Source organism: Leptopilina heterotoma, unplaced genomic scaffold, assembly GCF_015476425.1.
Source record: "Leptopilina heterotoma isolate Lh14 unplaced genomic scaffold, ASM1547642v1 Lhet_128, whole genome shotgun sequence".
Lineage (NCBI taxonomy): Eukaryota > Metazoa > Arthropoda > Insecta > Hymenoptera > Figitidae > Leptopilina > Leptopilina heterotoma.
Window position 1 is genome coordinate 1,553,784 of NW_025110846.1, and position 23,423 is coordinate 1,577,206.

General features: G+C 24.3%; 5 protein-coding genes across 5 annotated transcripts in view; 3 read left to right on the forward strand and 2 right to left on the reverse strand.

The window, feature by feature from the left end:
• The first annotated feature begins 3,471 nt into the window (after positions 1 to 3,471).
• Positions 3,472 to 4,711, forward strand: LOC122512834 (TM2 domain-containing protein CG11103). The gene is made up of 3 exons (XM_043628915.1): positions 3,472 to 3,739; positions 3,942 to 4,029; positions 4,324 to 4,711. Exons 1-3 carry the CDS (start codon positions 3,597 to 3,599, stop codon positions 4,651 to 4,653), a joined length of 561 nt encoding a protein of 186 aa, XP_043484850.1. The 5' UTR covers positions 3,472 to 3,596; the 3' UTR covers positions 4,654 to 4,711.
• Positions 4,712 to 4,964: 253 nt separating this feature from the next.
• On the reverse strand, positions 4,965 to 7,392 carry LOC122512833 (translation initiation factor eIF-2B subunit beta). Its single transcript, XM_043628914.1, has 6 exons — positions 7,202 to 7,392; positions 7,036 to 7,122; positions 6,681 to 6,962; positions 6,421 to 6,577; positions 5,364 to 5,758; positions 4,965 to 5,190 (listed from the first exon to the last, which is right to left on the reverse strand). Exons 1-6 carry the CDS (start codon positions 7,267 to 7,269, stop codon positions 5,118 to 5,120), a joined length of 1,062 nt encoding a protein of 353 aa, XP_043484849.1. The 5' UTR covers positions 7,270 to 7,392; the 3' UTR covers positions 4,965 to 5,117.
• Positions 7,393 to 7,676: 284 nt separating this feature from the next.
• LOC122512783 (dr1-associated corepressor) lies at positions 7,677 to 9,871 on the forward strand. The gene is made up of 5 exons (XM_043628846.1): positions 7,677 to 7,898; positions 8,074 to 8,146; positions 8,441 to 8,534; positions 8,611 to 8,787; positions 8,929 to 9,871. The coding sequence occupies exons 1-5, from the start codon at positions 7,857 to 7,859 to the stop codon at positions 9,203 to 9,205; spliced, it is 663 nt and encodes a 220-aa protein (XP_043484781.1). The 5' UTR covers positions 7,677 to 7,856; the 3' UTR covers positions 9,206 to 9,871.
• Positions 9,872 to 11,857: 1,986 nt separating this feature from the next.
• LOC122512809 (protein lines) lies at positions 11,858 to 17,392 on the reverse strand. The gene is made up of 2 exons (XM_043628878.1): positions 16,664 to 17,392; positions 11,858 to 14,342 (listed from the first exon to the last, which is right to left on the reverse strand). The coding sequence occupies exon 2, from the start codon at positions 14,214 to 14,216 to the stop codon at positions 12,435 to 12,437; it is 1,782 nt and encodes a 593-aa protein (XP_043484813.1). The 5' UTR covers positions 14,217 to 14,342; positions 16,664 to 17,392; the 3' UTR covers positions 11,858 to 12,434.
• A 332-nt stretch (positions 17,393 to 17,724) lies between these two features.
• LOC122512836 (transmembrane protein 114) overlaps positions 17,725 to 23,423 on the forward strand; it is a 49,929-nt gene continuing 44,230 nt past the window's right edge. Inside the window, exon 1 of the mRNA XM_043628920.1 lies at positions 17,725 to 17,910. The gene's annotated coding sequence lies outside the window, so the exon portion shown is untranslated. The remainder of the gene's footprint in view (positions 17,911 to 23,423) is intronic.

Consider the following 23,423-nt stretch of genomic DNA (forward strand, 5'->3'; position numbering starts at 1 on the left):
TGAAGTAAATAATATATAATAACGTTGTATACTTTAATGATATAATATATGAATGACGAACGATTAGCATTTAATTTTTGCTTTTAAAAAAAATGATCCTCGTAGCGATCGATCGTCCTCCTATTGTTTTTTTTTTTTGCTCATCTCTTTTATTTGTAATTCTCCTATAAATATAAATAGAATTCATATTATAATTCCAGACCGTGTATCTGTATAAAATAAAGGGTCCCGGAAGAAATATTATATTTAAAAACAAAAAATAAAAAAAATTATTAGTGGCTAGCCTGCAATTGTTAATATTTCAATCGATATATATTATTATATCAGTATATAAGATGAATATTATACATTATACGATAAAATATATGAATTATGTATGTATATTTTACTATTAATGAAAGCTAATTAATAAATAACAACAACAACAAAATACAAAAAAAATAATATAATTAATATTATAATATAATGTGAAGAAATGATATAATTGTATTATATCATTATCAAATGAATGATGATTAATTATGTGCAAAAAATTAATGCAAAAATAAACTATGGAGATATATGGAATTATCATAATGTTATTGTGGAATTTCTTGTGGATACGCCGGTAGCATATATGTATAATCTGATATATTGATGCCTATCCCCTCCACTCACAAAAAAAAATAAAAATAAAAAAAAGAAGTGGCCAGATCAAAATGAAAAACCTGAGATACTGAAAATAAATAAGTATATATGTATAAAAATAAATGCCTCAGCCAGTGAATTTGATTAATTTCTCTCACTTCCCCTTTTTTTATTTAATTAGCAATTTTAATCATTAATTTCCTAATTAATTAAACGAATTTCTTTAATTTGATAATTCGATTAATTTTCTTAATTTGATAATATAACTAACTTCCATAATTTAATAATTTAATTCATTTATTACTAATTTAATTTCTTTAATTTAATAATTTAATTAATTTCCCTAACTTAGTAATTTAATTGATTATTGATTTCCTGAATTTAATAATTAATTAATTATGATTTCTGATTAGAATTAAGAAAAACATTTTGTAATAGTTTCTTTCTTATAATTAATCTACGTCCTCCTACGTGCTTTTAATTAAATTATTAATTATTAACTAATTAACTAAATTGTTATATTAATTCAATTATTATTTCATTATTATTCATTATTAGGATTAATTACCTTAAAATAATAATTATGTCTTGAATACATATTTTAATTATATAATTAATTAACTAATTTATTTTACTCTTGTTATAACTTAATAAATTAATTAATATAATATTTCCTAGTTAGGAATTAGGAATTAGGAAGCATTTTTAAACTAGTCTTTTCTACTAATTATTATTAAAAATTAAATGATTTTAGTTTTATTTAGTTTAGTAGTCTTTAAATTTGAATTAGTAAAAATATTCACTAATTTGAATGAGTTGCTGATTTTTTTACTTTTGGATTAGTAAATTTTACTAATAAATAGTAATATCAACTAATTAATTAGTAAACTTTGATAAAAATTTACTAAAATTTAATTTATTAGTAAAAATGTTTATTAATTTTAATTAGTGACTGACTTTTTGCTTTTAAATTATTAAATTTTACTAATAAATACTAATTTCTAGTAAAATTTACTAATTTAGTAAAATTTGCTAATTTAGTAAAATTTACTAATTTAGTAAAATTTACTAATTTAAAAGCAAAAAATCAGTCGGTAATTTAAATTAGTAAGTATTTTTATACTAATTCAGAGTTAAAGATAAAGTATTAAGAGATTTTATTACATGTTTAAATTATTATTTAAAATTTTTTGATTAATTACCAATAATAATTTTAGAAAAAAGTATTTTATTCTATTTTAAAATATTTTATTTCAAAAAATATTTACGTTTTACAAATTATTACTAATTTAAAAATTATTATTCTATAAATTTAATCGATAAACAATAATTAATAATAAAAATGCTTTAATTTTTCCAGAATTAAAAATTGCGTTAGAAAATTATATTTTTCAATTAGTTTCCAAAATAAAATTAATTCTGAAATATTTCATGAAAATTATTAAAATTTTATATAGTAGGTACTAATTTGATAAAAATGTCAACAATTTTTTATTTTTTTTTCGCTAAAAAATTTCTCTACGTATAAATGTTAAAGTTCTTTTATTTTTAAGTTATAAAATTTAATTTTTGTTAATTTTAAATTTACAATTTATATTATATATTTTTTTTATATAATTTACATAACATAATTTATTATTTTTAATTTCTATTTTTTATTATTATATTAATTTTTTAATAAAATTTATAAATTTACACAAAATAAAAAAATTTAAAGCAAAAATTACCAATATTATTTTTTCTTTCAGTTAATTTTTTTATATCTTTTCTTGAAATTAAATTCAAAAAAATTTTATTTCGGATATTTTATTACTTTTATTATGAATTTGATCGTATTATATTATTATTATTATTATATTATTTGATAATATTTTCTTTATTTTTTTATTGTTTAATTTTATTAATAGTAATAAATTGTATGATTCATTATAATAAAATTAAGTTCTAAAAATAATAAAATATGTGACCTTTAGCGCTTCTTATAATTAATATCATTATTAATTTATAATATTATTTCTTAGATCGATTATAATAAATTCAACGAAATTTTTATATTATTTGTTTGCGAATGAAATAATATAGAAAATTAATTTTTAACATGAAATTCATGTACCGAAAATAAAAATAAAAGAAAAAAATAAATTATTTGAAAAATACTTATTCTTACATGTATTAATTATTCTAGAGGTGAATAATTAATTATTAGGATTTAATTTTTTAAATTTTTTATTTATTATTTAAAGATACCTAATAATAAATAAATAATAATAAACAAGTAAATAAATAAATAATAATAGAAATAATAATAAATAAATAAAATCAATTTATAAAATTTATAAAAAAAATTGTATACTAATTATAATAATAAGATTATATAATTTAAATAATAATGTAAAAATATTTTGCCAATTCGTGACAATAAAAATAGTAAGTACACTAAATAAATAATTACTATTATATTAAATTTAGTATACGAATACAGTTTTTAAAAACTGAAATATATTATTATATATTATGTAAATTTCATGTAAATTAGAAATAATTCCGTTTAATTAAAACTATTATTATCCCCATAGCTATTAGATGTTATCCCTTAAACAAGTCACGTGATCGCAATTGACGTCAGCGGAAATTATAACATTTAAATAACTTTAAAAACATATTCGTAGATATCGATCAATTTCAGAACCTATTTTTTAATTAATTCAACAAGTTTTCTTCGTAACAGATTATTATAATTAAAATTAAGCTCTTAAGTTTTTAATTCTGTTTTACCGACAGATTTTTACAATCAAAAAATTCGCGCCACATTTTTTCATTGGCCGACTGCAATAGAACTTTCTGCGCATGCGTTTGCGCAATGCGCATCAGGATTACAGTGATGAACTTTCCATTCATTATTGTGAATTTAATTCATTTAATTTAAAGTAGTGAACAAATTAATGAATGTGTAATATGTATCGCTTATAATGAGGTTAGTTTTTGTATTGACAGTCTGTGCATATATTTCGACAAAATTTGCCGAGTCCTTAATACTTTCGGCTACAAATAAAACACCGGAAATACAACAGGAATACAGACCCGAGGGTCCTTTAGTATTGTGTAAATTTTTGTAAGTATTTGTTTATTTTTGTAAGGAAACAATTGACACACTGAGACAAATTGTATAAAAATTACCTTTTTTGGAGTATTTTTGATAAATTCTATGAAATTTAATTCAACTCGAAGAAACTATAATTTAAACATGATTGAAATGTAACTTTTGACAAAGTTTCTTGTTGACAATGAACTGTAAAAGAAAATTCACTTTTCAGACCCAGAGAATTTATTGATTGTGAGGAACCGATAGATCTCAAGGGAAATAAAACTGCAAAAGAGGAAACTGGTCTTGGCTGCGTAAAAGTAAATATATTCCTGTAACAATATCTTTTTTGCCATGAGTTTTTTTGTTACACATAACCTAAAAACTAGAACTTCGGTTTTGGAAAATAGTAAATAATTCTTTACTTTTAGTATAGAATTCTTTCCTTTTTGATGACTGTTTTTAACGTTTGAATAAACAAAATATTTTTTATTAAAATTATTTCTAGAAATTACCGATTGTGGTAAAAAAATTGCCAAGAAAAATAATAAGAGCCCTGTAATAATAATATAAAGTAAATTTAAGACTTCTAATTTAGGCAAATAAATTTTCAGTTCGGTGGTGCTCGTTGGGAAGATGTGGAAAAAACAAAAGTGTCCTGCACAGTTTTACCAGACATTGAATGTTACGGAAGCAGGCACTTTTATCGTGAGGGTGTGCCTTGCATAAAATACAGTGGACACTATTTTACAACAACTCTCTTGTACAGTATACTTTTAGGTTTTCTCGGCATGGATCGGTTTTGTCTCGGACAAACCGGCACTGCTGTAGGTAAATTATTAACTTTAGGTGGCTTAGGAATTTGGTGGATTGTCGACGTTATTCTAATAGTAACGAATTCATTACTTCCCGAGGATGGAAGCAATTGGAATCCTTACGTTTAGAATTAATTAACATTCTGTTAATTAATTAATGAATATTTTGTAAATAAAAATTTCTTTTGTACATAATATATAAGAAGCCGAGAGAGTGCAATTACCATTTAATTGAATATCAATTATCTTTCAAGTATAAAGACTGATTATTATGGAGCAATATTAACACTGTTAAGTTGTCATCGAATAAGTATTAATAAGTTGCTTTTTTAAAAGATGAAAATAATAAATATATTTAGACAAATAAAAGTAGAAAAATAAAAATGAAATTCTTTTCTCTACCTTGACTATTTTTTGTGCGAGGTTAGGAAAATTGAAAATTAAATTTTCCACAAATTGTATTTATAAAAAAAACAGTTTACAAAATGCTAATAAGCACTTTGTTGCATTTAGTTATTGAATCAGTTGATAATGTACAGATTCTAGAAATTAAATTCTCAATAATTTCGTTTAATAAAATATTTTTGTGATCGTCAAAGTTCGTAATCATCAGGGTGATATAATTCACTGAGTAATCTATAGATATACGAGGGAGCATTTCCACCACTGAAATCAAGAATTACAAAATTAGAATTACGAAATTTAAATTTAATTTTTAATTTAAAGTTAAATATAAATTTAATTTTAAATTTTAATATAAACATAAATTTAATTTTAAATTTTAATTTAAATAAGATAATTAAAATTTAATTTTTTCTAGTATTTTTTAATATACTTACGTGTTTGAAATAAATAGTGTGACAAGTTCAGGAGGTACGTAATCAATGGCAGGATTGTAGGCGCGAATTTTATCCATAAGTTGAATATTGTCTGTGGGAATGACACCCTGACTAGGAGATAGGTACGTATTAAAGCCTTCTTGCTCATAAAGACATAAATATTCGGGAGAAAGTTTATAAAGCGGTAAAAGAACCATAACTGGAACATAATAATGTTTCGCAGCTTGTGCAACTGTATACGTTCCGGATATTGCTTTAAGGCCACCATTCAACATAACCGTGTGCGTTGATACAATAACTTTATTGACACGCGACATCATTGCAAAAATTGCCGCATCTGAAATTAAAGTCGTCTTAATATTTGCTTTCGCGAGGTTCACTGCCATTTGGTGACCCTGAAAAAAAAATAAATCAATTTTATAATTACATAATTACAGTAAATCCATTTAATAATTACATAAATAAAATAAAACAATTTAATAATTACATAATTAAATTAAATCATTTTAATAATTAGAATTATAACTAATTAATAATTGGAATTAGAATTCAAGAATTATTAAGAAATAAAACAGCGTTGCCACAGGTCAGGGAAAAATCAGGGAAAAGTCAGGAATTTTTATTAAAAGTACTGTAAAAAATTTAATTTTCAGAATTTATAAGAAAATTCTGAATTTAGGTGACTTTTTTGTTTGCCGCATTAACTATAAAATTACAACAAATTTTAATACAAAACATTCGTTTTTTTCCATTTCTGACAAAAATTTCTATTTAAATAACTTAATTCTTGAAGAATTTCGATAAAATTATTACTTATAAATTCTTTAATGAATAATTTTACTTAAATAATTCAAAATCAATTGTGAATTTTAAAACAGTTGCGTTTACAATTTTCTTAAATAGATGAAGTTTAAAAGGTTTTAATTTGAAATTTTAAAAAATTTCAATTTTTAATGAATTTAATTAAAAATTTAAAAACACTAAATATTTTTGAAAAAGGTGAAAAACAAAATTAAGTTTTTGTGTCAACCCGGCAGAAACAGAAAATTAAACTTACTTTTAAATCAGATCCACCTTCAGCAACGATTACTTCAAATGTTCTGGTTTTAGCAGCTTTCTTAAAAAACTCTTCTACAAGTCTCGACCGACCAATTGTCAATATAATTTCACTGGAGTGAATGTGCTCCGAGGCTTGTTGTGTAATATTTTCGTAACTAAATCAAAATAATAATGGATAAAAAAATGAATTCAACTGAAATAAATTCAGTGAAGTGATTCATTATAATTAGATGTCTAATTTAAAAACAATTTCTATACCATGTTTCCAATTCAACTTCGAATTCATTAATATGTTCAACGAGAGCTTCTTTAAGAAATGGTACAGAGACATTGAAATCAATATCACGTTCATTTTTCGAAGTAATAATTTTATGAAGCGATTCCTGAGGATCAGCTTCTTCCGTTTTGTTCTTCAATTCCGAGGAGTATTCCTCTCTTATTATGTGCAATATCCGTCGAATCATATTTCCAATACACGTTTCTAATGGTATTTCCTTCATTAAATGCTTTCCATTTAATTTTACTAAATCCATAACAGATCTGCGAAAAAACGATTCGTATTCAAAAATCTGTAACTTTATCAAAATTTATCCCATTTTTCCTTTCTACTCACTGTGCAGTTTTCCATTCTGTATTATTTATTACTTCCTTTAATGTTGAAACAGTGACTACGACAATTTCATAAGTGCCTTCAATTTCACTAAATTAAATAAAAGAGAAAGTAATTAAAAAATTAATCCCTTATGTAAATTTCCCGAAAATATTGCAATTCAATTTACCCATGTTTTATTTTGTTGATTAAATTTAAAATCTTCTCGTGAACTTTTACATCTGACAAAGAATCCATTTCTTTGATTATAGAGCTTCATTAAATTTTTTTAGACAATTTTTTAAAAATAATTTACTATTTTTTATTCACAGATGTTTTCAATCAAATGTTTTTGACATCAGCATCAGCCTGAATTTTTAGGTTAGAAATATAAGCCAATGAGAAGTAGTTTACTCGATGACCAATCAGAATGTTGGGCGGGTATTTTAGGAAAGTAATTAAATTCTTATTGGAAATTATTATTAAAATTCTTCTTTTTGTACTCTTTTTATACTATTCTTTTGGGTTTTAGTTTTATTAATATTTAATTTATCAATTTTTGGTGATTTTAATCAAATTTCTGCATTATTCTTTTTGTTTTTACATATCCGTGAAGTTGTCTCTTTTTAAATTATTAAAACAGTGTGTACACTCTCTGCAGCAAGTCTGCAACTCTCTGTTTACTTCAGAGTATAGTATCTGATTGTTGATTGATATCCCAATAATATTTTTCGATAAACCCATAAAAATTAGAAAATATTGTTTCAAATGTAACTTTATTGTTACCGTTTAAATTAACTCTATTTATAATATAGAATTAAGTGGAAACAAATCACACTGTCAAAATGCCTAGTAAACGAAAAAAATACAACGCTCGATTTCCAGCAGTAAGTTAAACATGTTATTTTATCGTTTAATTTTAGTAAAACAGGGTAGATCTTTTACTTCTGTTATTATAAATAAAGATTAATTTTGTTGTAAACATTGTTGAAATTAGCCAAGTGTTGCGGAAATTTTATCGGGAGTAATATTAAATTCTAACATAACCTCACTTTTTTCTAGGGTCGAATAAAGAAAATTATGCAAACTGATGAAGAAGTAGGAAAAGTCGCTCAAGCAGTACCAGTTATAATTTATATCCTTTTTTTATACATTGCAGTAATTAATTAAAAATTATTTTTAATCGTTAAGCAAAAGAATTGTGTAACAAATTGTCAACTTAACGTTGAGGTTATATTGTGACATAATATTTAGAGTTGCCAACAATTATAGTATTTTACTTGTCGAAATTTTGATATTATTCTAAATTTTGTTTTTTTATTTTTTTATTAGTAAATAGATTTTTAGTATTTATTGTTTAATTATGACAGTATTCACGTTCTTGATTTTGTTTTTTCACCGAAATGTTCGTCCTTAACTGTTTATATACCTAGGACACTAGAATTATTTGTACATTCGTTACTAACGAAAACTATGCAAGTCACAAATTCTAAAAATGCTAAAACTTTGAGTCCATCTCATATGTGAGTAAAAATTTTATTCAAAAGAAAAAAATTCTTTGGTTGAGAAAATGTTTTCTAATTTTTTCGCTTTTTTTAGGAAACAGTGTATTTTGTCCGAAAGTCGTTTTGATTTTCTGAAGGATCTAGTAAAAGGCCTTCCTGACGTATCGGGTGCAGATGAAGATGTTCCAACTCCGCCACTAACACCTGCTCCAGTTAGTTCGATGCCCGGAAATATGGGCTGTCCACCTTTATTGATAAAATCCGAGCCCGAGTAAGTAAATTAAATTGTACATTGATTTCTTGATTTTAATAAATTATAAGGCTAATTTAATTGATTAATTAAAAAATATATTTATTAATTCAATATATTCATCAATTCAATAAATAAAACGTACTTTATTTTTTGAAATAGTTTTCAATTGGAGAAAAATTACAACTCATCATCATGTCGAGTGTCCAAGGATTTCAAGGGACTGGGACATTCAAATTCAAGTCAATTAACAAATATGTCGAGTGTCCCAGAATTCCAAATGTCAACACCAGCATCATTTGGCGTTCCCCAACCAAATTTTTATACAGAACTAAAGCCAATGAATTTGGTTGGAAGTCCATCGAAACTAAGCGGTACTAATCAGGCAATACCAAATTTCAGTCACACTGCCAATATTGATGAAGATTACGATACGTAGTAAGATTTTTTTTTCTAAAAATCTCTATAGTTTAAATATTAAGAAAAAAAAAGGAAAACTGTGTCCATATTGCTCTATTTAAGTCTGACATTTTAGTCAGTATTCTCATAAGTCAGTGATCGAATAATGTTTATATTTTACGTCAACGATGATGACTTCTTTAATTTAAAAACAAGAACATACAATTATGATCACAATTTATTGATTTTGTTCCAACGTTCAAATTGAAAAATCATTTTTGTAGAATTTTTTTCTTAGATATTTACATAAAAATCTATAATTTATTCCTTAGCTTAGATTTGTATCATGACTGATGCATATTTGTGGCATATATAATTATCAGTTTTTTTTTACAATTTTTTTTTTTTGTTTATTTTTCAACTTTTTAAGTTTGTAATTAAAATAGTTCACAAATGTTAGCTTTAATTCTTTGTATATTTACGTTAATTCATTTTTCTTTGAAAGGCACTTTTTTTCTTCGAATGTTCAGATAACTCGACATTTATGTAAATACATTATTCGAAAAAGTGCACATAAAAGAATGAAGCAAAAAAAAAATCAATTAAATATGAAAACTAGTTCGTAATTTATAAAACAATTTAAATATTTGGATAATATTTAAGTTTAACATTGTATCATGAAATAAAAGACTAATCAAATGATGAATATTGTCTACTTTAATGCAAAAATAATTAATTCAATTATTAAATTCTATTGTTTTTGAAAATTATTATTTTTAATCTAAGGAAAAGGGTATTTTGCTGAGTGAAACACAAAGTTGTAGAAAAAAGTACAAATATTTTAACATTAGTGCATTACAGGGTTTACACTTACAAAACTATTTCTACTACAACTATTTAATTAACAATTTTTTTTATATTTATTTACAAGGTAGCGCACTTTAAAAAAAAACATTTCTCTGATTTTTGTTAAACTCCAAAATTGAAAAACTTGACGATTATAATTAATAATCATTAAATTATTTTGTTTCTAAAATCTTTATCGCTTTTATTAATATAAATTTTGATTATTTCTAAAAGTTCTCAATGATTAAATAAGATTCTTTTTATTTCGATTTACAATATTTTTTAACTGAAAATGAAATTATTTTAATTATTGACAATTAGAAATTAATAAAATTATGTATTAAATGTCTGATATAAATAATATCTGATTATAAAATATGTTTATAATTATTACGTTAATTTGGTTAATATAATTTTTTTCGATACAATAACTTACAATTGATTTATAATTTTTACAATTAATTTTTATATAACAATTATTCCGTTATATTTTCAAAATAGATTTTTATTCAAAATAAAACTTCAATCGTTTAGAACTTAAAGTAACAATTTTTTTTTTTTCAAGATTTATTTTTAAAAAATGAACTTTTTTTTGTTTTTCTAGAAAAAACAAATTAAAAAATTAATAAGAAATGCGAAAGAAATTTTGAAAAAATTATGCGATGAAATACGGAAAAAATTATGTACACTATAAATTAATAATAATAATAATTATTATAATAATAATAATATACAATTCAATGATATTTTGTTAGTATTTTCATTTCGCTTCTCTTTAATGGAAGAAAATAAGATGTTTCAGCATTTTATGCCGAAATATTATGCTTTTATTACATAAGTTAGCATTTAAAATATAAATAAACATTTTTTATTCGTTGCTTAAAATAATAATTTTAAAATAAAAGAAAAAAAAATTCCAAAGTTTCAGAATGTTTATTCTATTACAATAATAATGTATTATAAGAAAAATAAAATTAATATATTTATAGTAGAATTTTACTACTAACGTCGATAAATAATTTAAACATGTTTGGCAGTTTATTTCTACTAATAAAGTTTAATCAAGTGATTTTTTTTCTTTAATTAAAGTCCAAAAAAATGACTTTAATAAAAAAAAGAAAAAATTTTGCTCTATTAATCATAAGGTCGATAATTTATTTTTATAATAATATTTATAAATATTAACATGATACTGGAATTGAATTATTTTTTATGTTATTTCAATTAACGACCTAATAATTATTCTAGTCAACTATTTATGTTTTTACTCAATGGTGCTTTTAATTAACAATATTAACTTTCAAAAAATTGTTAGCACCGACGTTTCAATGTTTTAATTTGTTTAACTAATCCTTTTTACTACTTAAACACTAAATTTTTAATATCTTTCAAAATTTACATTAAGCACCAAGACATTATAACCAGTTAATGTATAATATATACTTATTTAAATCTATTTTAAATATAATAATTATAATATATAATAATAATTTTAATAATAATAATAATATAATAATAATAATTTTAATAATATAATAATAATATAATAATAATAATTATAAAAGATAATAATAAAAATAGTAATAATAATAGTTACAGTGATAAGAATAAAAATAATAATAGCAATAATAAATACCTATTATGCGTACACGTTTTTTTATAAGAAAAAATATTCTTAATTTGTGCGTTTTTTACGTTAAAAAAATTTTCTATTTCATTAAAATTAAGATTTTGATCTTAATTCAAAAAAATAATGTTTTAATCCTAATTTTGTCAAAATTGAGATTTTGATCTCAATTTTATTTTAAAATTAAGATTAAAAATTGTTTAAGTAAAAAAAAAATGTCTGTTAATTTGATAAAACGATAAATAAATTGATTCTATTGTCTTTTGAGAGAGCATTATCTTTGAGTTTTAAAAAAAAGTTGAGAATTTCTTTTATAAATCGACTATAATAATTTTTTTTCGGTTAAAAAAAATTATAATTTAGTTACTGTAAATTAATTATATGTACAAAAATGTCAATTATTTGTAAGGCAATGCAATTGTGAAAGTATTTTATATTTCTATTCTTTTCTCTAGATAATTAATAAAAGAAACCAATTTACTAATTATATTCACTGGGACAGTAGCTAATAATTAAAATTTATTGCACTCTTGTATTTTTATTAAGACTCAATATGAAAAAAATTATCTAATTTTCGTTCAAAATTGAAATTTATTTCCGTCTATTTGAGTGCTGAGCGTTTTTCTAGTTCTTTACAGAAAATATGTACATCTTTTTTTTTAATTTTGACGTTTTTTTGAAAATAGTTCCTTGAGATGAAGGTACAGAATAATTTCTGTTGTATGTTGAAAAAATAAATTCGAAAATTGAAATTACAGAGGTAAAAAAAACATTGAAATAGAGCATTGTCTTACAATTAATTGTCGACATTTCCCTCGTAAAGCGATTCGCATTTTTCTAATAAACGAAGAATCGGACTGATATTGTATTGAAAGAGGGTTTTCGAAACGAGCCTTTCAACGGTTAATCTCAGTCTAATAAGCACTGTCATGGTATTGTCCAATTCATCGCCACAACAAGACACAAACTCGGACCAATTTCTCTTAATGTATTTCAAAAACCTGAGAAGATAGAGTAAAAAACATGTCTCCGTACCAACTAATAAATCAACAAGTACCGATGGATCGTAAGAAATTGCTCGAACAAATTGCATGAAAGTCAACGTTGGTCTCAACATTGGTCCCAAATCATTTTGCGGTGGACCTCGATAAAATAATCCAACGGCCACGTCCAAACAACAGACCATTCCCTCAATGAGAAAATCATCCTGATCGTTAAATACCTGAACGACCCATTGCGACAATGGCATTTCCGGATGAAATGGCAAAAGCGTTTTCACACAATGATCCAATTGTCGTAACACCTCACGAATACTTCTCTCAATCACCGCCATATCAGCGTCGATATCCTCAGCCTCCGAACCCAGTGACGAATCACTCGAATCACTTCGTGTCTCCTTCACCGTGACAGCCACACTCTTCAGCACAAGTAGAACAATTTTCTGCAACAACGGTCGATCACCATCGCCAGAACCACCACCAAAACGCCCTGAACCCTGCCGATAGGGCAAAGCGTCCAATAATCTCCAATCCTTCACCGCGCGGACAATTAAATGCGCCAATGAGCACGGTTCATCCGGAAGAATATCCTGCAATGACAAAGTACTCCCATAGCAGAGAACTTCATTAAACAATCCAAGAAGATGTCGCCAAATAACACCCGGAACATTCACATTCAAATGCATCACCATATTGTCCAATTGCGAGAAGAACATTTTCGTATCAATCACCGAGAGATTTGCCTTCACCGATATTATCGATTCCCAAAGTTCAAGGAATATTAGCACTGCCGATTCATGTTGCGGTGTATAAGAGCCGAGTATCGTGTCAAATTTCGAGACTAAAATAATCCACTTTGATTCCAATGCCTTCACACACATTGCTTTCACTGGTGTTGAATCCTCCGACTCGGGATCTAGTTGAATAATATTACAATGTAAAGAAACACCGGGATTTTCAGCGTCCTCGACGGGATGTCGTAGATCGTCCCTATGCTCGACCACCCTCTTCACCACGTCCAATGTGAAGAGCATTTGACTCGGTGAATGTGTATTTAATAAAGATTGTGTCAGTCGATCGAGCCATGCCGGTTCAATATTCTCCTTGGTCACAATGAAAAATGAAGCCAATGCACGACTTGCGGCAAAGGAAATAAATTTATTTGACGTACCAGAGAGATCGATTATTTGATCAATAATCCCGTGTTCGTTACGTGCTAATGCTTCACAAACGTCTGCGATACGACTGCACATTATGTGCTTTGTACTCTGTTTAATAGCGACATCGAATAATAATTGTAAGGCACTTATAAATTCGAGTGTTTTATCCGGTTCCCAATCGGAGAGTAATTGCGTTCGATATTCACCATTTGACGTTTCAATTGTCGTACCAGTGAATGGTTTACGTAGACTACTCTCGGGAATATTGCACAGACATTGTGCGAGGAGACTTGTTTGAAACCTTTCGATTTCGGTGATTGCATCATCTTCCTCCTCTTCATTTTCGATACGTTGCTTTTTCTTTGCAGGTTCCTCCATCGTTTCACTGGGAGGATTTACACCTTGTCGTCGAAGTACCATCAGCGAATTACTGACGTTTTTTTTCCTATTCCCTTCTCATTCTCTCCATTTTAATCAAATAGGGTTTTGTAAATTATTTCCATTTACAATGTAGACGATGGAATGGTTTTAATTTCAGCTGCCCACCTGAAAGAGAGGAAATTAATTAAAAACAAATTCATTTTTCTCTGAAATACTAAAACTAAATCAAGATTGCGACAATAATTTTGATTTTTCCTGACTTTTCCCTAATTTTCAGACAAAATTTTAACTTTTTCCTTGAAGAATATTCTGATTCACTCTAAAATTATTAAATACTCAAAAAAAATGTTTTATTACATTTATTTACGAATTTCTTCAAAAGTAAAATTATTCGAAAACCAATAAATAATTCTTTTTTGAATAAATATTTAATTATTATTTTTCAGTAGGAATTAAAATTCTTCAAAAGATTCAAATTCAAGACCTTTTTGAAATTCAACAAATTGTAAGAATATTAAAGATGACTGAGTGATAAAATTATTTTATATTATTAAAATATTGTTACTTTAACATCTACAAAATTACTTTCATCATTTCAATTTAATTATTATTTTCTAGAATTTATAACTAAAATTCTTCTGTAAATTATAATTATTTTTAATAATTTTTTAAAAAGTTCTTTGAAAATTTTCAATTTCATTTCTTCATAATTCAATTTTACGAAATTTCATTGATTATTCGAAAATTCTTCAATTAAATACAAATTAAAAAATAAAAACTTTAAATATTTTCAAAAGAAATTCAATCAAATTTAAAAAAAAAAAATTAAGTCTACAGAATTGTTAGTTAAAAGTATGAAAAATTCATATTTTCAAAGATTTTAACTTGAAACCTTTTCAAAATTCAATTATTTTTAAAAATCCACGCTCTAATGCTTTAAATATTCAATTATCTAAAATTTTTATGTAAAATTAATTTTTGAATTAAATTTTATTTGAAAATTCCACGAGAATTCAAATATTTAAATACGAAAATGATTTCTTCAATAATTGAATGTTTTTTAAAATTCAATTCTCAAAAAGAATTTTTAAATAATTGAATTCTTTTGACGAATTTTAATAAAATTCTTTAAAATAATTACATTTTTCGAGGAATTTGATTGAAATTGCATTAAAAATTATTAAAATCCTGGTATTATTTATTAAATCAATTTTTATTTGAAAATTTGACGAGAATTCAATTATTTAAAGACAAAAATTAATAATTTATTGCATATTTGAATGGTTTTTAAAATTCAATTCTCAAAAAAAATTTTATCAAAAAAATTGTTAAGTAATTAATGGAATTATTGAGAAGTAATTTATAAAAATTTGAGAAATAATAGAATTCCTGTGAAAATTTTATTATTTATAAAAACAATTAAATGTTTGTGTAGAATTTTAACAAAAATGTTTTGTTTAAATAATTGATTTTTTTTTTTGAAACTGTTATTAAATTAGTGGACTATGAAAATTATTGAACTGCTGCCAAGAATTTTATCAACATTTTTGAAAATTATTGAAATTTTGCGATTAGTTTTATTATTTATGAAAATATTAGAATATTTGTAAAAAAATTTATTTATTTATTAAAAAAAAAGTTAAAGGTTTGCGTAGAATTTTATGACATTTTTTTTTTAATAATTAAATTCTTTTGAAATTTTTTTTAAAAATTGATAATAAAAATCGTTGAATTGAGGAAAATTTTTAAATGTAATTGAAATTTTACAAGAATTTTATTAAAATTTTTGAAAATAATTGAATTTAGGAGAAGAAATTTATTATTTTTTAAAGATAATTGAAATGTTGACCAGAATTTTAAAAAAATTTTAGAACATAATTTAATTTTTTTGAAGAATTTTATTACTTTTGAAAATAATTGAATTTCTACTATCATCAGCTGTAAGTGCTCCAAAATTAAATGTTTTGAGTGTTTTTAACTTAAATTCTTGTATAAGTCTATTATTTTTAATAATGATCTAAATATTAAAAAAATTAGATAGTTCTTCAAGAATTAAGTTATTTAAAAAGAAATTATTGTCAGAAATAGAAACAAGATGTTATTTTACAAGTCTCTATAAAATTCCACAACAAAACTGTAAATTTACTGAAATTTCTTTTTACAGTATAAATAATCACAGTAATTAAGATTCTACAAAATAAACAAACGTCATTGAAACGACATTTCATTTGGAAGCAATAAGCAACAAGTGTCAAACTCGACTGCAGAAAAAATAACCTAGAAATTCGAAAACTGTCAAATCTCCAGTTTTTTAATTTTGAAAAGTAAAGAATGTCAGTGTCAATACAGTTAGCAGATCAAAACAGAAGCAATAAAATTTTTTTTTGGAAATACAGTAGCGAAATTTAAATTCAAATTAAAATTCTCTATTATCAACTATTAACAATAGTTTTAATCTCAGATTTAAAGAATGTCGCAATAAATACCTCTATATCAGTGGAATATGTCATTTTTGAAATCCAAATTCTATCCATGATTTTTCGATTCATTACACTGTTGTATAAATGACAATCAATGATTCCTTCCTCCCTTTCGTTTTGTAATAATTAAAAATCAATCAAAGCACACTTTTTGTCACAATATTGTAAAGATACAATGACTTTCTCCGTTCATCAAAATGATTCCAAGATGCCCAAAGGGATGAAAATAATTTTTAACATAGATTCCACAATATAATCTCTATATAAATATGACGCTCACTAGTCCGTTTTGTATGTAATTCCCATTAGAAAAACACTCGTTGATAAACTTGTAATGACAAATTATTTCTCAATGAAAATAATTGTCTTGTTAAACTTTAATGAATTTTTCAAATAAAACTTTCGACTTTTTTAATGAAATAAATTTATTTTTTGTTTGCAATTGAAGAATATTATTTGACTAGGAAGTGACTGTTGCAGCCAACGGGAAAAGGTTTGCCTTGTTGCCAAATGTAACTGCTACTATGTAAAAATGTGAAATTGAGATAAATTTTTGGAAAAATGGTACGTGCTGTTATCAAAATGACAGTATGGGTTGAAAGTTAGTTGAGAGTAGTTTGCTAATTGTATTGGGATGAATTTATTGGAGTTATGCATTAATTTTTTGTACGGCATCATGCAGAGCTGCGTAACACAGTAGCTGCTCCTCGCAAATTCCACAACGCACTAAACTAGGATTATGAAAATCGCTTAAATAATTGATTTCTAAACAATTTCGTTGTTTATTAAATATTCAAAAATGATGTTTAATTGGGTTTTAGTTTATAAAAATGATCGATTTCAAGAAAAAGAATTGAAAATAAGGGGAATATGTGGCAACATTGCATCGGAACTAGCGCCATTTGGAAATTACGAGAAACATTTGTGTTTACCATTCGAGATGGAAGTCGCCACGTGCTTCTTACTTTGACCGCCAGATGTCAGGGTGAGGCACTTTAATGAATTTAAATGCTGCCGGTTGCGATAGGTTAGTTTTTCATTTTAAGTTTCAAACTGTCAAGATGTTTTTATTTTCTCGTTATTTATTTATTTATTATAGAAATAGAAGGTATCACTTTCTTAGTTTTTCATACTTTTTAGAATGAAACGGAAATGGAAATACAAAGTTTACTCCCGAGGAAGCAAAATAACTCACTGTAAGGATTAAAAAAACAAAACAAACCCAAAGATGAAATTGTGATGCGAAACTTTTGGTAAGTAAAGTACGTTTTTGCAATTTTGTGATAATAATTATAGTTTTAAAATTTATTCTAAACTAAATTGTTCGATACAATTTGAAAAATTTTAGAAAAATTACAGATTGCAGAAAAATTTAATTATTTTCCAAAGTAATAAAATTCTTCGCAGAAATTCAATTATATGTTCAACAATTTTTGTTAAAATTTCAATTATCTATATAAATAATAAAATTCTTCTTCAAAATTCAATTATTTTCAAAAATTTTAATAAAATTCTTCTTCGAAATTCAATTATTTTCAAAAAATTTAATCAAATTCTTGGCAAAAATTCAATTGCTTTCAAAAATTTTCCTCAATTCAACGGTTTTCAATATCAATTTTAATAAAAGTTTCCAAAAGAATTTAATTATATTCAAAAAAAATTTCATAAAATTCTATGCAAACCTTTAACTTTTTTTTAATTTTTAATAAATAATAAAAATTTCACAGGAATTCAATTATTTTTATAAATAATAAAATTCTTTTCAGGAATTCAATTATTTTCATAAACAATAAAACTCATCGCAAAATTTCAATTATTTTCATAAATAATAATATTTTTTACAAAGATTCAATTGTTTTCATAAATAATCAAATTCTTTTTGGAATTCAATTATTTTCATAAATAATAAAACTCATTGCAGAATTTCAATTATTTTCAATTGAATTTTAATCTAATTACTCGAAAAATATAATTATTCTTAAAAATTTTATTAAAATTCGTCTAAAGAATTTAATTATTTGAAAATTTGTTGATAAAATACTTGTCAAAAATTCAATTACTTTTATTATATCTACTATTTTAATAAAATTTTCCAAAAAATTCAATTATTTAAAAAATTGTTTAATAAAATTCTATGCAGAAAATTTAATTGTTTTCATAAATAATAAGAATTTCCTAGAAATTCAATTATTTATCAAATTTTTATAAATTTCTTCGAAATAATTCTATTATTTTCATAAATAATAAAATTTTTTTACAAATATTCTAATATTTTCATAAATAATAAAACTAATCGCAAAATTTCAATAATTTTCAAAAATGTTGATAAAATTCTTGGCAACAGTTAATAATTTTTATAGTCTACTATTTCAATAAAATTTCTATTTAATCAAATTTTAATAAATTACTTCTCAATAATTCCCTTATTTTCATAACTAAGAAAATTCTTTTAAAATGCAATTATTTTTAGAAAATTTATAAAAATTCGTCGAAAGAATTAAATTATTTATAAATTTGTTGATAAAATTCTTTACAAGAATCCAATTTTAAGAAACATTCGATTACTCAATCAATTATTAATTTTTTTCGGCTCGGTGAAAATAGCGACCCGCCGGCCGCCAGCCATCAGAACGCTGGCTATCAAAAATTGTTTTAGAAAATTCCTATTGGTTCAATGAAAAGAAGCATTAATCCCTTTTTAATTTGCGACCATGAAATAAACATTTGGTCTAAAATTGTTCGAGTTATGAATTTTTTTTGAACTTTTTTTCCAAATTTTCGTTTTTCTGATACGGGCGGGTGGGGACGCTGGCTATCAAAAATTGTTTTAGAAAATTCCTATTGGTCCAATGAAAAAAAACATTAATCCCTTTTTAATTTGCGACTAAGAAATAAACATTTGATCTAAAATTGTTCGAGTTATGAATTTTTTTCCGATTTTTTTTCCAATTTTCGTTTTTCTGATACGGGCGGGTGGGGATGCTGGCTATCAAAAATTGTTTTAGAAAATTCCTATTGGTCCAATGAAAAAAAACATTAATCCCTCTTTAATTTGCGACCAAGAAATAAACATTTGGTCTAAAATTGTTCGAGTTATGAATTTTTTTCCGATTTTTTTTCCAATTTTCGTTTTTCTGATACGGGCGGGTGGGGATGCTGGCTATCAAAAATTGTTTTAGAAAATTCCTATTGGTCCAATGAAAAAAAACATTAATCCCTCTTTAATTTGCGACCAAGAAATAAACATTTGGTCTAAAATTGTTCGAGTTATGAATTTTTTTCCGATTTTTTTTCCAATTTTCGTTTTTCTGATACGGGCGGGTGGGGATGCTGGCTATCAAAAATTTTTTTAAAAAATTCCTATTGGTCCAATGAAAAGAAGCATTAATCCCTTTTTAATTTGCGACCAAGAAATAAACATTTGGTCTAAAATTGTTCGAGTTATGAATTTTTTTTTTATTTTTTTTCCAATTTTCGTTTTTTTGAGTAAAGGGTGATTATTGCTCCTTAAAATGTGACAATTGAAAATTTTTTAAATATATTTATGATAGACAACGTTCCCACCCGCCCGTATCAGAAAAACGAAAATTGGAGAAAAAATCGAAAAAAAATTCATAACTCGAACAATTTTAGACCAAATTTTTATTTCTTGGTCACAAATTAAAGGGGGATTATTGCTCTTTAATAAAATGTGACTATTGCAATTTTTTTCTATAAACTGTATTAGCTAGCGTACGTTGTTTTTGCGTTGATTGAACCGTATTGGGCCACCGCGCTACTATATGTGTGTCGGCGCCTATGGATTCTTCTGATGGCTGGCGGCCGGCGGGTCGCTAGTTTCACCGAGCCATTTTTTTCGGTAAATAATTGAATTCTCGTAGAATTTTCTAACAAAATTTGATTTAATAATAATCCCAGGATTTCAATGATTTTTAATGCAATTTTAATCAAATTCCTTGAAAAATTTAATTATTCTTAAGAATTTTATTAAAATTCGTCAAAAGAATTCTATTATTTAAAAATTCGTTGGTAAAATTCTTTTTGAAAATTGAATTTTAAGGAAGATTCAATTATTCAAGAAATTATTTTCGTATTTAAATATTTGAATTCTCGTGGAATTTTCTAATGAAAATTAATTCAAAAAAATAACTTTTGCATAAAAATTTGAAGTTTTAATTTTCTAACTTGTATTTAATTGAAGAATTTCTGAATAATCAATGAAATTTTGTAAAATTGAATTGTAAACAAATGAATTTGAAAATTCTCAAAGAACTTTTTCAAAAATTATTAAAAATAATAGATTTATAGAAGAATTTTAGTTAAAAACACTAGAAAAAAATTCAAATTTTGGAGAAGTTACAAATTATTGTAGAAATTCAATTATTATTTTTAAGAGTAATAAAATTCTTGTAAAGGATTCAATTATTTTTACTAATAATAAAACTCATCGCAGATTTTCAATTATTTTTCGTACAATTTTAATTGTAATTCCTTGAAAATAGTAATTATTTTCATGCAAGTTTTAATAAAATTCTACAAAAGAATTCAATTACTTAAAAATTTGTTGATAAAATTCTTTATGAGAATTCAATTTTGAGAAACATTTTCTAATAAAAATTGATTTAAAAATGAATTTCAGTTAAAATTTTAGATTATAATTGAATATTAAAACCAATATAGCGTCAATTTTTAGAAATAATTGAATTTTCAAAATAATTATTTTGATAAAGTGTAATTGATTTTTTTATAGGTATTATTTGAAGGTTTTATTTTCTAATATGCATTTAATTGAAGAATTTAGGAATAATTGAAATTTCCTGAAATTGAATATTGTAAACAAATGGATTGGAAAATTGACTAATAACTTTTTCGAAAATTATTAAAAATAATTTATCTAAAGTAGAATTTTAGTTAAAAGTTTTTGAAAATAATAATTGAATTGAAATGATGAAAATAATTTTGAAGAAGTAAAATATTCTTATAATATAAAATAATTATTTTATCACTGGGCCATCTTTAATTATTATAAAACATGAATAGTTTTATAGTAAGGAAAAAATTTAATTTATAGTTTTCTTCCGCTAAGGATAGAAATAGTTAAAATATTCTCAAAATAATACACGACAACAATTTGAATGATGAAAATTAATATTAATATAATTATTGAATAAAATTGAAAGGAAATAAATTGCTGAGGAAAATAAAAGCGAATAAAATTGAGGAAAAATAATAATGGACATAAAATTGAAAAGGTCATAATTAAAAAAAATAAACAGTCACTGTCATCGGACGATATTAATGATTAATGAATGAATTTGGTCATTACTTTTAGTGGTTTTCTTCATCGTCGAAAAAGAAATACATTAGGAATAATTAATCTTGAATTATTTGCGGAAGCTTCTTGGGAGGAAAATGTGAATAGAATTTGTGTACATGTATATATACAACTATGAGCCAATCTAGTTTCCTTAGCGCCGGATCGTTAGGGTCAACAACCGGAAATACGCACAGGGTTGATTGCCCAGGAAAAAGATACCTATAAATTTTGTGGAGTGACAATCTTATAGATTGTGTTACTGTCTCTATAACAACACGTTTCTAGAACGATGGGAGAGAAAGGGAGACAAAAGGAAAGAAAAATAGAGAAAAAGAGAGGAGAGAGAAAGAGAGACAAAGAGAAAACAAAAGAAAAAAAGAAAGAGAGAAGAAAAGAGCTTTTATAGAATCATAAAAGTTAGAAAAGTATAAAAAATAAACGCAGATAGAGCAAAAAAAAAAAATGTCTTGAAATTCTGATATAGGTTTTTGAACAAGACAAACGAGTTTATGTGAGAGGGGGAATCTAAACTGTGCGTAGCTATGTGTTTTTGCTTCTTTATCTTTTTTACGAATTGCTCCTCTAACCTTTAGAGCCAAATCGATATTTGAAGCCATCATTTAACATCCTCGAGGGAGCCTTTATTCTTTCCCGTCTACATCTAGACGAGAATAATCCCCCCCTCGAAAAAAAGGGTCGAAAAAAAGTTGTCTAGAAACCCCAAAAATTTACAGATTACTCATTTTTCCATAAAAGCATGAAAAAAAAATTGTTTCAGTCGTTACTAAGTAAACAACTTTTTTTTTTTGGTCCAAGTCTATTATTCACATTTCAATATTAAACTTTTTAATTTTCAATTGAAATTTTTTTTTTTTAAATTAAAAAAACTGGGTTTGCCTCAAAAAATAAAATAAAATCACCACGAATTCTAAATTCTAATACAAAACCTTTAATTTTTTCTACTACATATTTAAAATTTTATAAAACTTCAATTTTGAATGAATTTCATTAGAAATTTTAAAAAATTAGATTTTTGAAAAATTGTAATAATTCAAATTCTTCTGAAATATTAGTTAAATTTTTTAATTAATTATTAAAAATAATGGATTTATAGAAAAATTTTAGTTAAAAACAGTAAAAAAAAAATATTAAATTTTGGAGTATATAGTTACAAATGATTGCAGAAATTCAATTATTTTCAAAAGTAATAAAATTCTTCGCAAAAATTCAAATACGTTCAAAAATGTTTGTCAAAATTTCAATTATCTTTATAAATAATAAAATTCTTCTTCGAAATTCAATTATTTTCAAAAATTTTAATTAAATTTCTTAGCAAACTTTCAATTATTTTCAAAATTTTTTTTTAAATTCTTGTCAAAATTTCAATTATTTTTATAAATTATAAAATTCTTCAAAATTCATTTATTTTCAAAAATTTTAATAAAATTC

Coding starts and splice junctions, on each gene's coding strand:
- LOC122512834 (XM_043628915.1), top strand. CDS start 3,597: ATGAGGTTAGTTTTTGTATTGACAGTCTGTGCATATATTTCGACAAAA. Junction 3,740..3,941: donor TTAGTATTGTGTAAATTTTT/GTAAGTATTTGT, acceptor TTCACTTTTCAG/ACCCAGAGAATTTATTGATT. Junction 4,030..4,323: donor CTGGTCTTGGCTGCGTAAAA/GTAAATATATTC, acceptor ATAAATTTTCAG/TTCGGTGGTGCTCGTTGGGA.
- LOC122512833 (XM_043628914.1), bottom strand. CDS start 7,269: ATGGATTCTTTGTCAGATGTAAAAGTTCACGAGAAGATTTTAAATTTA. Junction 7,123..7,201: donor ATCAACAAAATAAAACATGG/GTAAATTGAATT, acceptor TATTTAATTTAG/TGAAATTGAAGGCACTTATG. Junction 5,759..6,420: donor AAGGTGGATCTGATTTAAAA/GTAAGTTTAATT, acceptor TTTTTTTTTCAG/GGTCACCAAATGGCAGTGAA.
- LOC122512783 (XM_043628846.1), top strand. CDS start 7,857: ATGCCTAGTAAACGAAAAAAATACAACGCTCGATTTCCAGCA. Junction 8,147..8,440: donor AGCAGTACCAGTTATAATTT/ATATCCTTTTTT, acceptor CTGTTTATATAC/CTAGGACACTAGAATTATTT. Junction 8,788..8,928: donor TTGATAAAATCCGAGCCCGA/GTAAGTAAATTA, acceptor TTTTTGAAATAG/TTTTCAATTGGAGAAAAATT.
- LOC122512809 (XM_043628878.1), bottom strand. CDS start 14,216: ATGGTACTTCGACGACAAGGTGTAAATCCTCCCAGTGAAACGATGGAG.